This window comes from Formica exsecta, unplaced genomic scaffold (assembly GCF_003651465.1).
Source record: "Formica exsecta isolate Colony F162 unplaced genomic scaffold, ASM365146v1 scaffold117, whole genome shotgun sequence".
NCBI lineage: Eukaryota > Metazoa > Arthropoda > Insecta > Hymenoptera > Formicidae > Formica > Formica exsecta.
The window spans coordinates 272223-287998 of NW_021848510.1; the positions used below are offsets into that span (position 1 = coordinate 272223).

The 15776-nt window shown below is 31.7% G+C and overlaps 5 protein-coding genes and 1 pseudogene across 6 annotated transcripts in view; 3 read left to right on the top strand and 3 right to left on the bottom strand.

The window, feature by feature from the left end:
- The window catches only part of LOC115240098 (ribulose-phosphate 3-epimerase), a 1425-nt gene extending 739 nt beyond the window's left edge, over positions 1–686 (top strand). The window contains exons 3-5 of the mRNA XM_029815067.1: positions 1–11; positions 81–302; positions 417–686. Coding sequence (XP_029670927.1) covers positions 1–11; positions 81–302; positions 417–536 — 353 coding nt within the window. The 3' untranslated portion in view covers positions 537–686. The remainder of the gene's footprint in view (positions 12–80; positions 303–416) is intronic.
- On the bottom strand, positions 494–2155 carry LOC115240081 (annotated as a pseudogene).
- Positions 2156–2203: 48 nt separating this feature from the next.
- Positions 2204–5630, top strand: LOC115240088. The gene is made up of 7 exons (XM_029815058.1): positions 2204–2645; positions 2857–3121; positions 3300–3426; positions 3738–3868; positions 4584–4730; positions 4801–4977; positions 5079–5630. The coding sequence occupies exons 1-7, from the start codon at positions 2630–2632 to the stop codon at positions 5176–5178; spliced, it is 963 nt and encodes a 320-aa protein (XP_029670918.1). The 5' UTR covers positions 2204–2629; the 3' UTR covers positions 5179–5630.
- Positions 5408–8068, bottom strand: LOC115240103. Of its 2 annotated transcripts, none has more exons than XM_029815079.1 (4): positions 7948–8068; positions 6151–6474; positions 5861–6014; positions 5408–5564 (listed from the first exon to the last, which is right to left on the bottom strand). In XM_029815079.1, the coding sequence occupies exons 2-4, from the start codon at positions 6472–6474 to the stop codon at positions 5497–5499; spliced, it is 546 nt and encodes a 181-aa protein (XP_029670939.1). In that variant the 5' UTR covers positions 7948–8068; the 3' UTR covers positions 5408–5496. The 2 variants fall into 2 exon arrangements, with proteins under 2 accessions (XP_029670939.1, XP_029670934.1); XM_029815074.1 differs by lacking the exon at positions 7948–8068 and adding an exon at positions 6846–7856.
- On the top strand, positions 7691–8931 carry LOC115240134. The gene is made up of 5 exons (XM_029815111.1): positions 7691–7750; positions 7964–8050; positions 8153–8234; positions 8321–8409; positions 8526–8931. Exons 1-5 carry the CDS (start codon positions 7691–7693, stop codon positions 8721–8723), a joined length of 516 nt encoding a protein of 171 aa, XP_029670971.1. The 3' UTR covers positions 8724–8931.
- Positions 8932–8969: 38 nt separating this feature from the next.
- The window catches only part of LOC115240053 (ABC transporter G family member 20-like), a 12863-nt gene continuing 6056 nt past the window's right edge, over positions 8970–15776 (bottom strand). Inside the window, exons 3-14 of the mRNA XM_029815014.1 lie at positions 13728–13929; positions 12828–13098; positions 12357–12589; positions 11877–12066; positions 11650–11739; positions 11303–11415; positions 10809–11194; positions 10523–10638; positions 10316–10386; positions 10120–10208; positions 9755–9931; positions 8970–9444 (exon numbers count right to left, since the gene is read on the bottom strand). Coding sequence (XP_029670874.1) covers positions 9143–9444; positions 9755–9931; positions 10120–10208; positions 10316–10386; positions 10523–10638; positions 10809–11194; positions 11303–11415; positions 11650–11739; positions 11877–12066; positions 12357–12589; positions 12828–13098; positions 13728–13927 — 2238 coding nt within the window. The 5' untranslated portion in view covers positions 13928–13929 and the 3' untranslated portion in view covers positions 8970–9142. The remainder of the gene's footprint in view (positions 9445–9754; positions 9932–10119; positions 10209–10315; positions 10387–10522; positions 10639–10808; positions 11195–11302; positions 11416–11649; positions 11740–11876; positions 12067–12356; positions 12590–12827; positions 13099–13727; positions 13930–15776) is intronic.

Below are 15776 nucleotides of genomic sequence, written 5' to 3' on the forward strand. Positions count from 1 at the left end.
CAGGAATGAAGGTAATACTATCTAAAAATTTAGATATTTTAAGTGGAATATTAATGGATTGTACGTTAATTTTAAAATAGGTTGGTGTGGCACTTAAACCAGGGACATCTGTAGATGTGATAACAGATTATGTCGATCTAGCCGATATGATCTTAATAATGACTGTAGAACCTGGCTTCGGTGGGCAGAAATTTATGGAACCAATGTTACAGAAAGTCGCATGGTTAAGAGAGAATTATCCTGGATTAGATATTGAGGTTGATGGTGGGGTTGGACCAACTACAATTGAAGCCTGTGCAAAGGTATAGTCAAAGATTATTTCAATATGTAAATAATGTCATTAAGAAAATATTCAAGTTATCTTGTCTGAAACTAATTTGTTAATTAATTATATATCGATTACATTATCTTTTTAGGCTGGTGCTAATATGATTGTGTCTGGCACAGCTGTCATAGGTTCCACTGATCAAGCTAAAGTAATTACAACTCTTAGAGATACGGTAAATTGTTATTTAGGTCACGATCACTCAAAATAGTAACAACAATTGAAAATTATGTGAATACGCAAAGCATTTTTGAGAAAACATTTAACATTTTTATAAAAATATATGTACAAAAATCTGAATATATTTATGAATATATAAAAAGAGTTAATATGACAAGATTCAATATGATTTTAGAAACAAGATATGAGATACTTATCTGTTTCTATTATTATTTATTTTAGGAAATGATTTCTTTAGACACTAGTTTAGTCCTTAATTCGGCTAAAGTCAGAAGAATAGCTTCTTCTGTTCTGATTGTCCGTGATCCTTGCTGAGGGCATGTGTTCACATATTTATGAAATATCAAGGATGAATCATCGACATCTAAATTCGGGTCCACATCCACAGCAGCTTCTAATCCGGCGACACCTCCAAATACTATGAGACAGTGGCGATATTCTAAACTCCTTGCTTCTATTTCATCAATCAATATTCCCTTGTCGGATGTTCCAATTGTCAAATCGTATCCTCCCTTATACTGACAATTCGTCAGCACTTCTGTCAGATGCTTGACTAATTTGACAGTGTATCCCCAGTAGATTCCAGTTTCTGTGCGTGGTACATTAGGTGGCACGATGATACCCTTTAATTTCTTTGGATTTGGCTGTCCCTCTGGTATCTTTACTGTCACCCTTAAACCAGGCATCAATACCTTATCCACATGAATTTCGTTTAGAAGTCCTACATTCACCTGAGATCCTTTGCCGGTCTTTATGGGCTTATTGGTGACTATCCCTTCTCGGTACAGAGATTCGTCTGATTGTCTCAGATGATGCGGCGCGTCCAAGGGATTCAGCACACCCGCGTACTGCAAGTCCTTATGAATCGGAAAGAAATACTTTCTCAGGTACTGCGGGCATTCCAAATACTGCAGTATCCTGGCCAACTGTAGGCATCCAGGCCTACCTTCGCCCAGTGCATCATCCTTCCTAATCTTTTTTTTCTCACTCTCCGTAACGTCACCCTTGTCATCGAATACTATGATCTCGTCCACTTTGTAGATACACGCCGCGCGTGCGATCTGTCCCGCCAGGTACGTTCGCAGCTCCGAAGACTGTGCGTTATCGAGAATGGACCCAGGTACTGCGATGCTCACAGTACAGACGTCCTTCCGCTCGTACTTCGTTCCTTCCACGTGCTCATTGGATTCGTTCTTCGATTCCTTTTCGAGTTCCTGCTTCTTAGTCCTCTTTATCAGTTTCTCTTCCCTCCACTGCTTTCGAAGCTCCTTCCGTTTGCGATTGTATTCCTTCCAATTCTTTAATTCTGGCTTTGCGGCCGACATTATTCTCTCCTCCAAGCTCGCTGAATCTTCTTGTAATCTTTTGTAACGCACGCTGCTAACTTAGCAAAGGTAACCTAAAATGTCAAAACGTCTAGTGTGCGCATGGCAATAACATAAATATATATGTACAAAAAAATAATACTTACTTTGAACAACACATGTTTTAAAGAAGTTTGTTTAAGAAAATAATTATCGCCGTTGAATAAATTATACGCAATTCAGTCACCAATTGCAATTATTTTTATTTTGTATTTTATTCCTATCAATTCCTATATTGAAGTACGCCTATTTCGGCCTTTCGGTTTCACTTCGAGATTCCTCGATGGTTTCGATAATTCGATATCTCGAATCGTAGTTCTTCGATAGATTTCGAGTGGCGTTAGACATAAAATTCGCCGCCACGAGTCACGTTCGAGTCTCCCTGTATTTTTTACGATCCACATTATTGTGCATAAAAATATGTGATTGTCGCGTATAAAAAATATCGATGTAATAATTCGTTGTATCGCAATCTAGTGAATGTTTCATTAAAAACGAGAGAGTTTTGCTTCGATGAGTAAAATTAACAAACGAATGTGCGCACTCTCGTCTGTCGAGCAAATTCGCGTTAAACTTGCAAAAGTGTGACATGCTTGAATTACACAATCCGGACACCTCGTCGATTTCTCAACGTCGCTGCAGCTCGATACACTTTTGCTCGATTTTATTATGAAGTGTCGACTCGGCAAATCGCATTGGAGGACTTTAAAGCGACGTTGACGAAAGTCAGAAGTAATACAGTTCGATAAAGTTTGGTAGAATGTCGAAGGCCAAGTGTAAGTATCCAAAAGTGTCAAAATTCGAAAGTGTTTCAATTTTACAAAACTTTTTCACAATTGCAAATATATTACACGTGTGTATCGCGTTGAAGAGCGATATGTTAATTTTTTTATAAAAGTTTTTACCATTTTCTTTTTCTTTACCGAATATGAATGTTAATATAATAAAAGAAAACTTAAAGAAGAATTTGTGCGAATGTTTTTACAGACTTTGACGAGGATAGACTTCCTTTCTTCTTAGACGAAAGTGAGGTCAAGATTGTTGATCTTCCGTACATGTACGTCGAAGATCTGATTCAAGGTGCTCGGTACAATTCCCCGATGATCAAGGGTGTCGCGCATCATTTAAGGAGATGGCCAAACGATCTGTTCTCCTCGTTCATGACAGCGTGTCTCATCATTAGCGGTTTGGTTCTTTTTGCCTTCGTCACGGCAATACTTTGCTCACCCGCAACGAGCGATGATAATTGTTGGTACGTAATCATCTCATCAAGGATCTTTTCAATACTTAAAAAATAAAAATAAAAATCAATTAATCTTTATAATTTACATCAAAACGTCGCACACGTGATAGAAGAAATATTTCACGTTGTTTATGAATCAACAAGTATGTAAATTTTCAAATAATGACGTAATCTATTAACATTTTAGTGAATATAGGATCATCGAAGACGAGCATTCATTCAATGTCTATTTCGTGAAGGAAGCTACGCAAGTCTGGACCAAAAAAGAATTTTGCTATATCGAGGCTGCGGCGAGAGAGCAACCCAATCTGAATGTATGTCAATACTTTTCAATTTTATTTAGATTTTTTTTAAAGTATAAGTAAAATCAATTTTTGTTTTTGTAATAAAATATTATTTTTAATACACGAATTTATATAGAGCAGACATTTTCTATGAGAGATGTGGAAATTTACAAACTCTATGAAAATACTAGTCTTATAAAAGAAATATCTAGTCGATTATATTCTTATTAATTCGCCAAATAACAATTCAAAATGGCGTGCGTTTGTTATTCGAGTCTTTTTTTCCCCATAATAAAATTATCTCTGTGCATCACAATTTAATAAAATATATATTTTTATAGATACACTTGATTAATTTGATGCGCACTTCCAATGCATTAAACATTCCGGAAGCTCATTTCAAAATGGCATTAGCCACCCAAAACACCAATATTCGCATAGCCGACTTATCAATCGACGAATTTTTCAGCAAGTAATTATTATATGACTATTAATTAATATACATAATATAATATAATTCTTAACACATGCACACACATAATCTATAAGATATTTTTCTTTGTGTATGAAGGGGAGGGGGGTTATGTGTGCTATAATATATACTATATATATTTAATTTTTGTATGTGAAAAAAAATAACAACACTTTGACGGCTACTGTTATCACATATGTGTGATTTCGTTCTGCCAACGATTATCAGCTAGAGTCACGTATTCGTGACTTTCCTTGTGCAACCTCTTATCTTCTTATTTAGTATAGTTATTTTATGTTTATTTAAATTTATGCCATTTGGTGGTGTTATAAGATTTACGGGAAATTATTTAATATATTTATATATTTTGTAATACACTGTTCCTTCTAGTTTGACTTACTTTTGTCAGTCTAAGAAAGTTTGGCTTTCTTTGCATCAAGTCATTCAATCAATTTTAATCCAAGTTTTCAGAGTTCAAATTTAACTTTTTTTTTTTGTATGCATGTACATGAATATTATTTAATAAAATTTAAATAATGATAGTTTTAATGATTTGATTGTAAATACGTTAAACGCGATTCCGCGAAAAGTATCGGCGACAAACAAAAGCTTTTATACAAAAAGTACAGCCGTTAAATTGTTGACAAGAAATTAGTATATAAGAAAGAAGAAACATTTCCCCGTATAATTGTCAATCCTATTTTGCAATTATAAGGTCAAAATTATTGAACATTGCGAAAAGTTTGAACAACGGATTATTGCTGATGGCAGCAAGAGCATATTTACTCTGGAATTCGCCCGGAGTTGCTATGCATCCTAGTGCGTATTGCAACTTGTCGAGTATCAATAAATTTCGGTGGACGTAAGTGCGACGAATAATAAATAATAATAAATAATTAATAATTCTAAGTGACTATATTTTATTTCTGAAGTAAGGGAGAAAAACGAGATTACACGCCCAACAAATTAATCACGATTGACCCGACAATTGATTTGCAAGCAACAGAAGTACAATGTCAAGCATTTTTAGGATTTTTATTACAAGAAATATCGAAAAATGCAACGCAAATTTATAATTTGAAGGACGCTTTGCGTAAATTTTGTCCGAGGTATTTTCAGTTAAAAATTATTTTTTTTTTACTTTTTATAAATGTTTTAATAGAGATAATAATATATAAATAATACAAAATAAAAACTCTTATTTTTTCAGGATTGAGAAGTGTCCTGAAGTACAAATACTTGATTTAAAATCACGATGCTCTGTCAATGTTCTCGATTGTCCTACCGTTCATATGACTAGAAATTTTTAGGAACTTATAATATTTAACAAAAGAGCTTAGTTCTGTGAAATGCCATGGAAGAATTTAATGTAACCTGATCTTGTCGATCTTGAAATTTGCATTTAGAAAATAAAAGTTGAAGAAGAACGGTGATATTTAAATTTTTATAATAAGATTTTACGCAAAATTACAAAAATAAGACGATTTGAAAAAGAAATAAGTTTTTCTTTAATTAAGAAATACCGCTGCAACATTTGTGAAAAATACGTAATATAATATATACGGATTACAAAATATATAATATACAAATTTTTTCGTACTCGTCTTCTCATCTTCATCGTCTGTCATCTAATATGATTGAAAATTTCGATATTCATAGAGTCGCAGAATACCCAGCCAGGTCCATATTTCTGCCACTAAATATAATATAAAAGATTCGACATATGTAGTATAAATTTACAATTGCGTGAAAGCAATTTAAAACAAAAAAAAAAGAATGGAAAAAATAACAAATAGTAAAATATAATAAAAGCAGAGCTATAAATATTTTTTTGTAAAAATATGATATTTTTTCATATTTATCACACACACACACACACACAAAATTATTTTCTGTATTTAGTATTATTTGTCAAAGTGCATTATTCTCTCGACTTTTGCCCTACGTTTTATTTATACAAAGAAAGAAAAAGAGAATAAAAGAGAAATTTACAGATCAGTAGAAAGATTCCTGCGGCATAAAGCAGTGCGGTTTGTAGCCGAAGATATCCAAAAAAGTACCAAACCATTTCAATCGCATCGCAGGAATCATAGACAAGTTCAGCCAGAAAAAGACCCATGAGAGGCAAACTAAATTGCGGCTGTTTCTAAAACGTGTAATAATTAAAATACAATAAATATATAAAACTAATACACAAAATGTAAATGTGTAAAATAGACATGTAAAATAGCAAAACTTGAGAAGAAACAAAATATACATCACCCAAGAATAATATTATTTACTAAGATAATGGAATAAATGAGCATGCCAGTTGCAATAACGGATATTATGGAATGCCAGGCAGAATAGCCCAAACTAAATGTCATAATTGTTTCTCTCGAAGAAAAACCACGAAGGATCTGTCCATTCTCCAAGACACTGTATTGCATTGGTCCATAATAGCATAAGAACAATATCGACAAGGCCAATAACATTCCTCTGATTATTTTTAAAATTTCATCGTCAAAAAACATTTGCTTTTCCAGTGATTTATCAATCTTTCTAATCATTTGAGAACTGTCAGAGTGATTCTTAAATATATGCGGTGATATTTTAGACTCGATCATCTGCAAAAAGAAAAGAAAAATCGCATGAAAATTGAAATAAAATTGTATACATAAAGATAAAATATGAATATAAATTTTTAATAAATAAGTATGGCAATATATTCTTATTTATAAAAATGCATATATTGTGTATATACATATATATTTAAATTTTATATGTGTTGTGTAAATAGATCACATTTTATTTTATTTATAAGTTTCTAAATTTTGTATATATTTGTACTTTTTTATCCATTTTATTTTTAATTTTAGCATGCATTATATCATCTTTGTTAAGTGTAGAACATACAACATTATTCAAATCATTTAAGAAAAGAGATCTCATTAGGCCATATATATTAAGTTTAATTTGCGAATATTTTGCAATATACCGTTTTTGCTTGGGGATCATTGCAAATTTCTATTTTTTCCGGATAACCTTCATGATTGCTGCAAATACGACTTGACACACGATCCATCGTGACTGATAGATGGCAATAAATTTTTTAGAACGGAAGAACTAACACTTTAACATAAAAAAATATATATAATATGTTAATTATTATTGTAAATATTGTTTTTTTAAATAATATAAATAATACATAAATATATAGAAAAAAGTGTTCTTTTAAGCATATGTGACTGATAAATTTACAAAAGCAAAAAGAGATTGTAGACACAGAAAAATATAAAATGGAGAAGGAAACCAGATAATGAGAACGTAAATGTAATTGAGATAAAACGAAAAACTATAATTGTATGTACATACATACATACATATAATTATTTTGTAATAACAGCAAAATTCGCTCACTTCAAACTTTCAAACTTCATGAAGTTGAAAAATAATAATTTACACATTTATGATTAATGGCTTGTTTAAATAACTGTAATTATTTCATTTTATTTAAAAAATTGACATCAGAATTTATTTAATCGTACTTAATAAAAGAAATGTGTTATCCAAAAATTTTATTCTTTTACATAAATTATATCAAATGTGTCTCATAAATTCAGATTGATTTACAATCGATTGACGTTATAGTCAAACTACGATCGATCGAAAGAAACAACCTCGAAAATTTGCGAAAGACATACTGCGGATACAATGAAAAAATCTATTAATCGAATTGTTTAATACATTTATATTTGGAATGAAAAAATTCAATTAATCGAATTGCTTAATTTATTTATATTTGAAAAAGGAATGCAATTTTTCCAGACGAGGAATTGGGATATGAAGCGAATTATGGCCTTTCGTGATCGACGAAACATTAAAATCCATGGTGGACATTTTGTAATTGAATATTTACTGTGTTTAATTATGACTCAAATATATACATAAAATAAAAAAATATATATTTTAATAAAATAATAATAATAAATTAATTAACTCGAGAACTTTGAATTTATATATATAATATGTTATTCTAAATTCGTAGTTATTAACAAATTTACATAATTCTTTAAAACTTTAATAAAGAATATATATACTTTTTTTATTTTGTAGAGAATCGGTCGAATAGCTTGTTCTTTGTGCGATCATTATGTCATGGGCAGTTCGTTGTATGTGATCGTTTTGGGCTTTATAGGGACCGTTAGTCCATCGTAATACTCTCATCATGCTAATTTAATTATTTATCTGTGTGTCAGATAAAAAATAACGTAACATTAAATGCACTATTAAAAATTCCGTCAGGTAATCACGACTCTTGATATAATACGCACAATAAATTATAAGATTCCCAGAATATCATCGCGGCACAGACATAATCAAGAAGGTAATAATCTACTCCATGTTTTATATTTTAATAAATTGTTCTAAATTGTTACAAATAATTAATTAAATATTAAATAATAATTGCAGTGCCTTTTACCGTCGAAAGAGACTTGAAGCTGATGACGTCAATACTGGGAATCGAGCATTATACTTTAATTATGTTAGGCGCTATCACGGTGAGTATAAAGGATTAAAAAAAATATGATTGATCAATAAATTAATTCAAGGACTTTGAATTCATTAATCAACTCTATTTCTTTTATATCTAAAATATGCAGTTTTGCTGTAACAGGAATACCCTATGCTACACACGCCCTGGTTGTTGATGCAACTCTGCGTCATCATCGTAGAGATCATTATCTTTCTCGTGAGATTCTTTCTGGACGGTTTACATATAAAACGCAATGAAATATTGCAAGCAATATTCACTTTGTATAACTGGTTGCAAGTCTTCTGTCTCTTTTATCGGCAAATGCGACGAGTCATGTAGTAACTTGCTCTATTTTTTACATTGAATTATATTATATAATTATATTATATAATTATTTTGATACACAGGATGGGAATTATATAGCAATGTAATATTTTTGTGCGTTCTTGGACAATTTTTATTTAAATAAATTTAAATTTAGTTTTTAAATATGAATTGATTTAATATATATATTCTCAAATTTAAAATACAATATTAATTTATAACAATATCAAATTATAAAATGGGATTAAAAGATATATTTTATATTGTCTAGATATGTTTTTATTCATATAATTTTATTATATTGATACTTTATATATATAAACCAATTCTTCTTCTTTCTATATTTCTATTTAATCTTATATTACAATTTACAGAAAGATACATTTAGTTTGTTTCTTTCTATATTTGTAAAACTATCCTTCCCTTACTCTAAGTTAACCCTTCTTGAACTTAAGCAGCAGTATTGATATGCTCATGAAAATACTGATCCAAATGAGGGTGGCGATAAAACCGTAATATATCGTAGGTTCCGATATCGGCCAACCTCTGGTCAGCATTGATCTCATCGATTCTGTGCTTTTTGTCAGAGGTAACAGAAAACTAATATACTTCAGAAAAGGATGTATGCCTTCTATAGGCCAGATGATGCCGCACAGCATCACAATTGGAAGGAAGGAACCCATAGCCACATATGTAGCGCTTCTTTCGTTGTCGCAGAAACAGGCAATGACAAACCCTAAAAATTGGATTGTGTTTTTGAAAAACTTTCTTATATTTTTCAGATAAAATATTTCCGAAAAATACAAAGTATATATATAATCAAAAAAAGCGAAATTTTTTCCTCTCACACAAACTTTCCAATTTTTTATACGTTTTCACAACTTATTGTTATTTGAAAAATCGCCAATATTTCGCATAAATCAAAACATATTTTTGCAAAATATTAGAAGATATTTATTTTATAGAGAAACAATTTATAAAATTTTCATAAATATTTTATGTGTGATACTCTCTATGATGTAATATTAAAATAGTTAATAAATTACCAAAACACATGCCGCAAAGACCCGTGAGAACAGTCAAAGTAGTAATCCAGCCTATGTCGCCTGCGCAATTGATTTTGAAGATGACGAATGAGACTACGAGAACCATCACGCTTTGTCCGAACACCACCATGAACTGCGTGATCACTTGGCCGAAAAGAATTTCCGTGCCAGTGAGACCTGAATAAATTATATAAAATTATAATTAATTGTTTATTAATTACAAGATCTATCAACTCAAAAATTTTTTATTCTATATGTTTTATAAATTTTATAATTTATTTATTTGTTCAAATACTTCTTTTATACGTTCATCGTATTTATTTTATACGTGTATCATGGTTTTTAATATTTTTTTTATAACGTACCTGATACGAGAGTTCTTTCCAGCAGACCTTCATTTCTTTCCAACAACATGGAGCCTGATGTCAATGCAACCGAGAGAAAGAAAATGATTCTAAAAGAATACAAATTTATTTAATCTTTTAAATTATTAACAAAAAAAGAAAATTAATTTTAACGTATATGTGTTACTATTACATTGACATTAATGCGAATACTTACGTTAGAATCACTCCAGGAGCTGCGAAATCCGTAAAGATAGGTTCCAGAGGTCCATAGACTGGTGTTTCGAACTAATGTAACAATTAAATAAATTGTTGTCAATAATAATTTACAATATTACAGAACACAAAAAAAATCAAGACTATATAACTTAACAAAAAAGAATATATGTATATCTATCATATCTCTGCATGATTATTCTCTTACATGCATAGGTATGCTTGTCGCTTTCTCGCTGTAGTTGCAAGCCACAGTAAGCTCTTTCGCAAAGTCTTGAAAGGCGTAAAACAAATCTCTTTGCAGCAATTGCCCTATCTGTTGATCTATGTTAAGATATATTGTGTTAAAACGTATATATGTGTGTATCAATATTTAATTATTATTTTATAACAACGTTTCACAAAATCGAGACCATTAAAATGCGACATATCATATACGAAGATCTAACATTTATCTCTGTTTTATTCTATATGTATAACGTTCAAAAGCTTACTGGACATGTCCATGACGACTTTCATTTCTGCATATTCGATATCCCAATCCTCGGCATTTCTGCCGTAATCTATTCTCGCCATGAGAGCGTCGGAATAATTCGACGGGAACGTTATGGCGCCCCATGCCCAACCGTTTCTCACTGCATTATCAGCTTCTTCGTCGTTATCGTAAGGTAATAAGTTTATGGTCTTCTTCTCCAGATATTGAAGATAACGACAACTCAATAGTGACCAATCGCATCCGGTTGAGGGAATACAAGGTTGCATGCTGCTGTTGAGTTCGTTGTTAACGATGGCTATTTTTAGACCTATAGGATTCTTACCGATGGAAAGGCAAAAGATGACTATCTGGGCGACCGGCAGGGCAATGATGAACAACATTATTCTACGAAAAAAAAGTGTAAGTAAGAGTAGAAATAATAACATTGCAGTTGAAGAATGATAAACGCGAGAATAAAAATGGAATTGGTGCAAAAATGTAATATCGGATTACCCGACATTTCGCCACATCCACAAGAAGTTCTTCCAGATAAGGGCCTTCATATGCATCGGATCGAGCATAGTAAACTTGGAGGAACCTTCTTCTTCCGGAGGCAATCCTCCCACCTATTAGAGGAGAAATAAAGTGGAAACAAATAAAATATTATTTTGCACAGAAAAGCAGTTTTTTCAGTCATTTAGAAAAAATAAATTTTTTCAGACAATAAAAGATTATATAAAAAAAAGTTGCTACTATAACATATAATTACTAAAAATAATTATTTTATAAATAATTTTAAATAATCTAAAAGTAGTGAGGAAGAGTGTGTGTTTTCTCTTTCTCTTTCTAGAAATTATTACATTGTCATCATCCGCAATGACTACGCTTTTTCTCCGACTACACACGCTGACGTTGTCGCCGAATTCGCCACTCATCTCGTCATCCATGTCCTACAAAAAGAAGATAAATTGAATAATATCTATTTTAATAATAAAAAACATACATACAATAAATATATATCACAAAAAATACATAAATGCTAAATAATTAAAGCGTGTCAAAAAAATTCCTTGACATTTATACTCACGTCTTCCGGTGGGACACCCGTCAAATTGCTCAGAATACTGCTTCTTCTCCTTAATCCTAAATTTTGTCTTTTACTCAGTTTTAAGAAAACATCTTCCAAAGTATCCAGTCGATGCATCTCCATTAGCTTCCTCGGCGATTCCTCCGCCAAAAATTTGCCGCTTCTCATTAAGCCAATTATGCCAGCTTGCCTGGAGGATTTGACAATCAATTATTTCAGTAATTTTTATAATTACTTAATAGAAGAAAACAAATTGTAATTATTATTTTTTTATTTGAATTTGTACAGAGAGAATTAAATAAATATAACATTTTTCTTGCTTTAACTTAAGCATATAATACTTGCTGTACAATTAGCAGCCACAAACAAAATTTTAATATTATATATTTAGAGAATATTAAATCCTTCTCTCTCTCTCTCAAAAAGGATACTAATATCGTAAAATATAGTAAAAATATAAGTAATTATTTTACAACTTGCCTAGTCTCCTCGATGTAGTGCGTGGTGATAATAATAGTCTTGTTACCGTCTTTGGTGATATGCACCAAGTGATCCCAGATATTCTGCCGGAGAACAGGATCCACCCCAACCGTCGGTTCATCCAAGATCAAGAGTTCAGGATCGGCTAAAAGGGCAGCCGCGAAGGATACTCTTCTTTGCTGACCACCGGACAGATTTTTGACGAAACGATTTGCCGATGGTAATTGCAAAAGCTACAATCAAAATATAAATATTATTGAGAGTTACAATATTTTATAATAAAAGTATTTATCGTAATATAAGAAAAAAAATTAAAAAATTTCTTTCTATGCGAGAAAGAAAGTACTACACATTTTTTGGAATATTTTACTGGTGGAATAAAAATTTGGAATAATTATATTTTTGACATTCTTTTCCTAGAATTAAATCTTTTCAAAAATTCGGCCTTTGTGTCCTAGATTTTTTTTTTACCTTAATTAAAAATTCCAGCTTATCGTCCACTTGACCTGTGGACATGCCGGCGCACCAACCGAAATAGATGAACGTCTCTCGAATGGAGAATTCACCATAGAGCGCGATTTCTTGTGGCATGTAGCCAACCCGAGGACCGGGCACGCCGGACCCTTTAGAGCCTGGTCGGCCCCCCAGCACCCAGATTTCGCCGGAATTCAAGCGTCTCCGGCCGACAATGCATGACAATAAAGTAGTCTTCCCGCAACCACTCGCACCAAGTAATCCATAACTGAATAATAAAACGTTTATTAGAATCATAACAATATCATAAAACAAAAATTATTACATAAAATTTTTCTACGTTTCATATATATATATATTTTATGTCAACAACTATTCATTTCGTTACATCATTATCATATTTACAATATAATGATACATTGACAAATTTATAATTTCACGCAAATGTGACAGAGAGAAATTAAATGAAATATTTTATAATATTTATCATTTATATCAATTTGTCAGTTGACATTTTTTCTATACATAAAATTTTAAATTTACCTACGTATTATAAATATGATAATGATGTCACAAAATAAATTGCTGACACATTAATAGAACCTCTTTTGAAGAATTATATATTTATTTTTCAGCAAAAAAAGAAAAAGGCTAATGTATTCTTTTTAACGCGGCATTGAATTTGAAAAATGTTTATTGAATGCCTTCAATTTGTGACATCATTGTACATCATATAAATGAATTCAGCTCTTGCATTAATTTTTTTATTTCTTTCTTTTTTTTTTTTAAATTGTATATACATCATTTTATGAAATATGTTTATTAATGTTTAACTAATTATCACTAAAACAAAAATTTTATCAACTTTCTGTATTAATGTTGCAGGGAGGTACTTACATCGTACCTTTCGGCACGGTCATATTGAGCCCGTCCAGAACAATATTGGGATTGTTTTTGGATCCATATTTTTTGAAAGCCCTTCTAACGCAAATCGCTTGCCTCCTTCTAGTATCCAAGGTCGATGCTTGCGACTGGAATTGCGTCTGTCTTCGTGTTTTCATCTCCATCAGCGTGCTCGGTGCGGTCGCACTCTCCATTTCTGTATTTAAATTTAAGAAAGGTATAGGATCACACACGCATTTCTCTCTCTCTTTCTCTCTCCATTTCATTTGATTACTCATCCAGATTAATTAAAAACATTTCGTTCGTTTTTTTTTTAAATCTAGAATTGACAGCCTTTACTTTTTTCTTTGATGTCACGCCAGTGATCATACGATATTCTTTTGCATTTTTTGAATTGTTAAAAATGATAAACTAAATAACGCGGTCAACTTGAAGCCTATCTACGAGAGTTCGAAATCTCTCTTTCCCTTTGTTATGATGTTATGTTACATCTGAATTATAAGTTACCGCTGATTGAATAGATCGAACTGACGATATAGCATTGAATAATCCAAGAATTAATTCGGTTATTATATTAATGATCCTATGATTAACACACCATTCGTCACATTCATCATTTCATTAATTTATTATTGGAATCGATTATGTTCAAAACGTTTGAGATTAGTTTCAACTGCTCAAATATTTGCCTTTGTTTCAGTCAATAAATTATCTTCCAAAATATAATCATTTCAATATTTGATATATTACAGTAATCAAATAATCTTAAGTGATACTAGTGACCTTATTAAATTCGAAAGACAAGATGTTTAAAAATCTGTTCAATTTTCTCATTTTATTAAAAAATAAATATTTAAGAGACAACGTCGGATTTCTTTTGCGTTTTGAAAGAGCTGATCTTTTCTTTTTTCTTTTTTGTTTTAAGAAACTGCGATTTGATGACTCGATCAAATTCCTAATCTGTTAAGAAATCGATACGTTGCGTCACGTTTATCATTATTGCCAATTAATTGAGCCACATTGCAAAAGATTTTGTTTTCTTTGTGGCTTCATTGTCTGATACGTTGCACGTTTATCATTATTGCCAATTAATTGAGCCACATTGCAAAAGATTTTGTTTTCTTTGTGGCTTCATTGTCTTTGTTATAATATCGATGTTCTGTATATGACGATATTTATTAAAAAATATATGTAAAAGATTTTTAAACTTACTTTAAATGTATATATATGTATATATTTCTCTTAATCTATTTTCTAAATTTTATTTTTTTCGCATATAAGAGAGAGAGAGAGAGAGAGAGAGAGAGATTGAGAGAGAGAGAGAGAGAGAGAGAGAGAGAGAGAGAGAGAGAGAGAGAGAGAGAGAGAGAGAGAGAGAGAGAGAGAGAGAGAGAGAGAGAGAGAGAGAGAGAGAGAGAGAGAGAGAGAGAGAGAGAGAGAGAGAGAGAGAGAGAGAGAGAGAGAGAGAGAGAGAGAGAGAGAGAGAGAGAGAGAGAGAGAGAGAGAGAGAGAGAGAGAGAGAGAGAGAGAGAGAGAGAGAGAGAGAGAGAGAGAGAGAGAGAGAGAGAGAGAGAGAGAGAGAGAGAGAGAGAGAGAGAGAGAGAGAGAGAGAGAGAGAGAGAGAGAGAGAGAGAGAGAGAGAGAGAGAGAGAGAGAGAGAGAGAGAGAGAGAGAGAGAGAGAGAGAGAGAGAGAGAGAGAGAGAGAGAGAGAGAGAGAGAGAGAGAGAGAGATTTTACTTTTAATATTTTATTATTAATATTACAGCAATGTGATGTTTAAAATATTCCGCTGTATTTGTTCATTAAAAATGTTAATATTTTTAACATTCAGCGAGATACGAGATAATATTTAAAATGTTTATTTTTTGAAAGAGGAAATAATCGAAGTCACAATGATAATTCAAACAGCCACGGATAGTGTCAATAGAATTCAATAAGCTCTGAGAGACTTTGTACTACCTGCTGAGACTTAAGATACGTCACAAAACTCTCATATCGCAACAATAAGCATATAACCAAGGAATACGAACAATTTAGCTTAC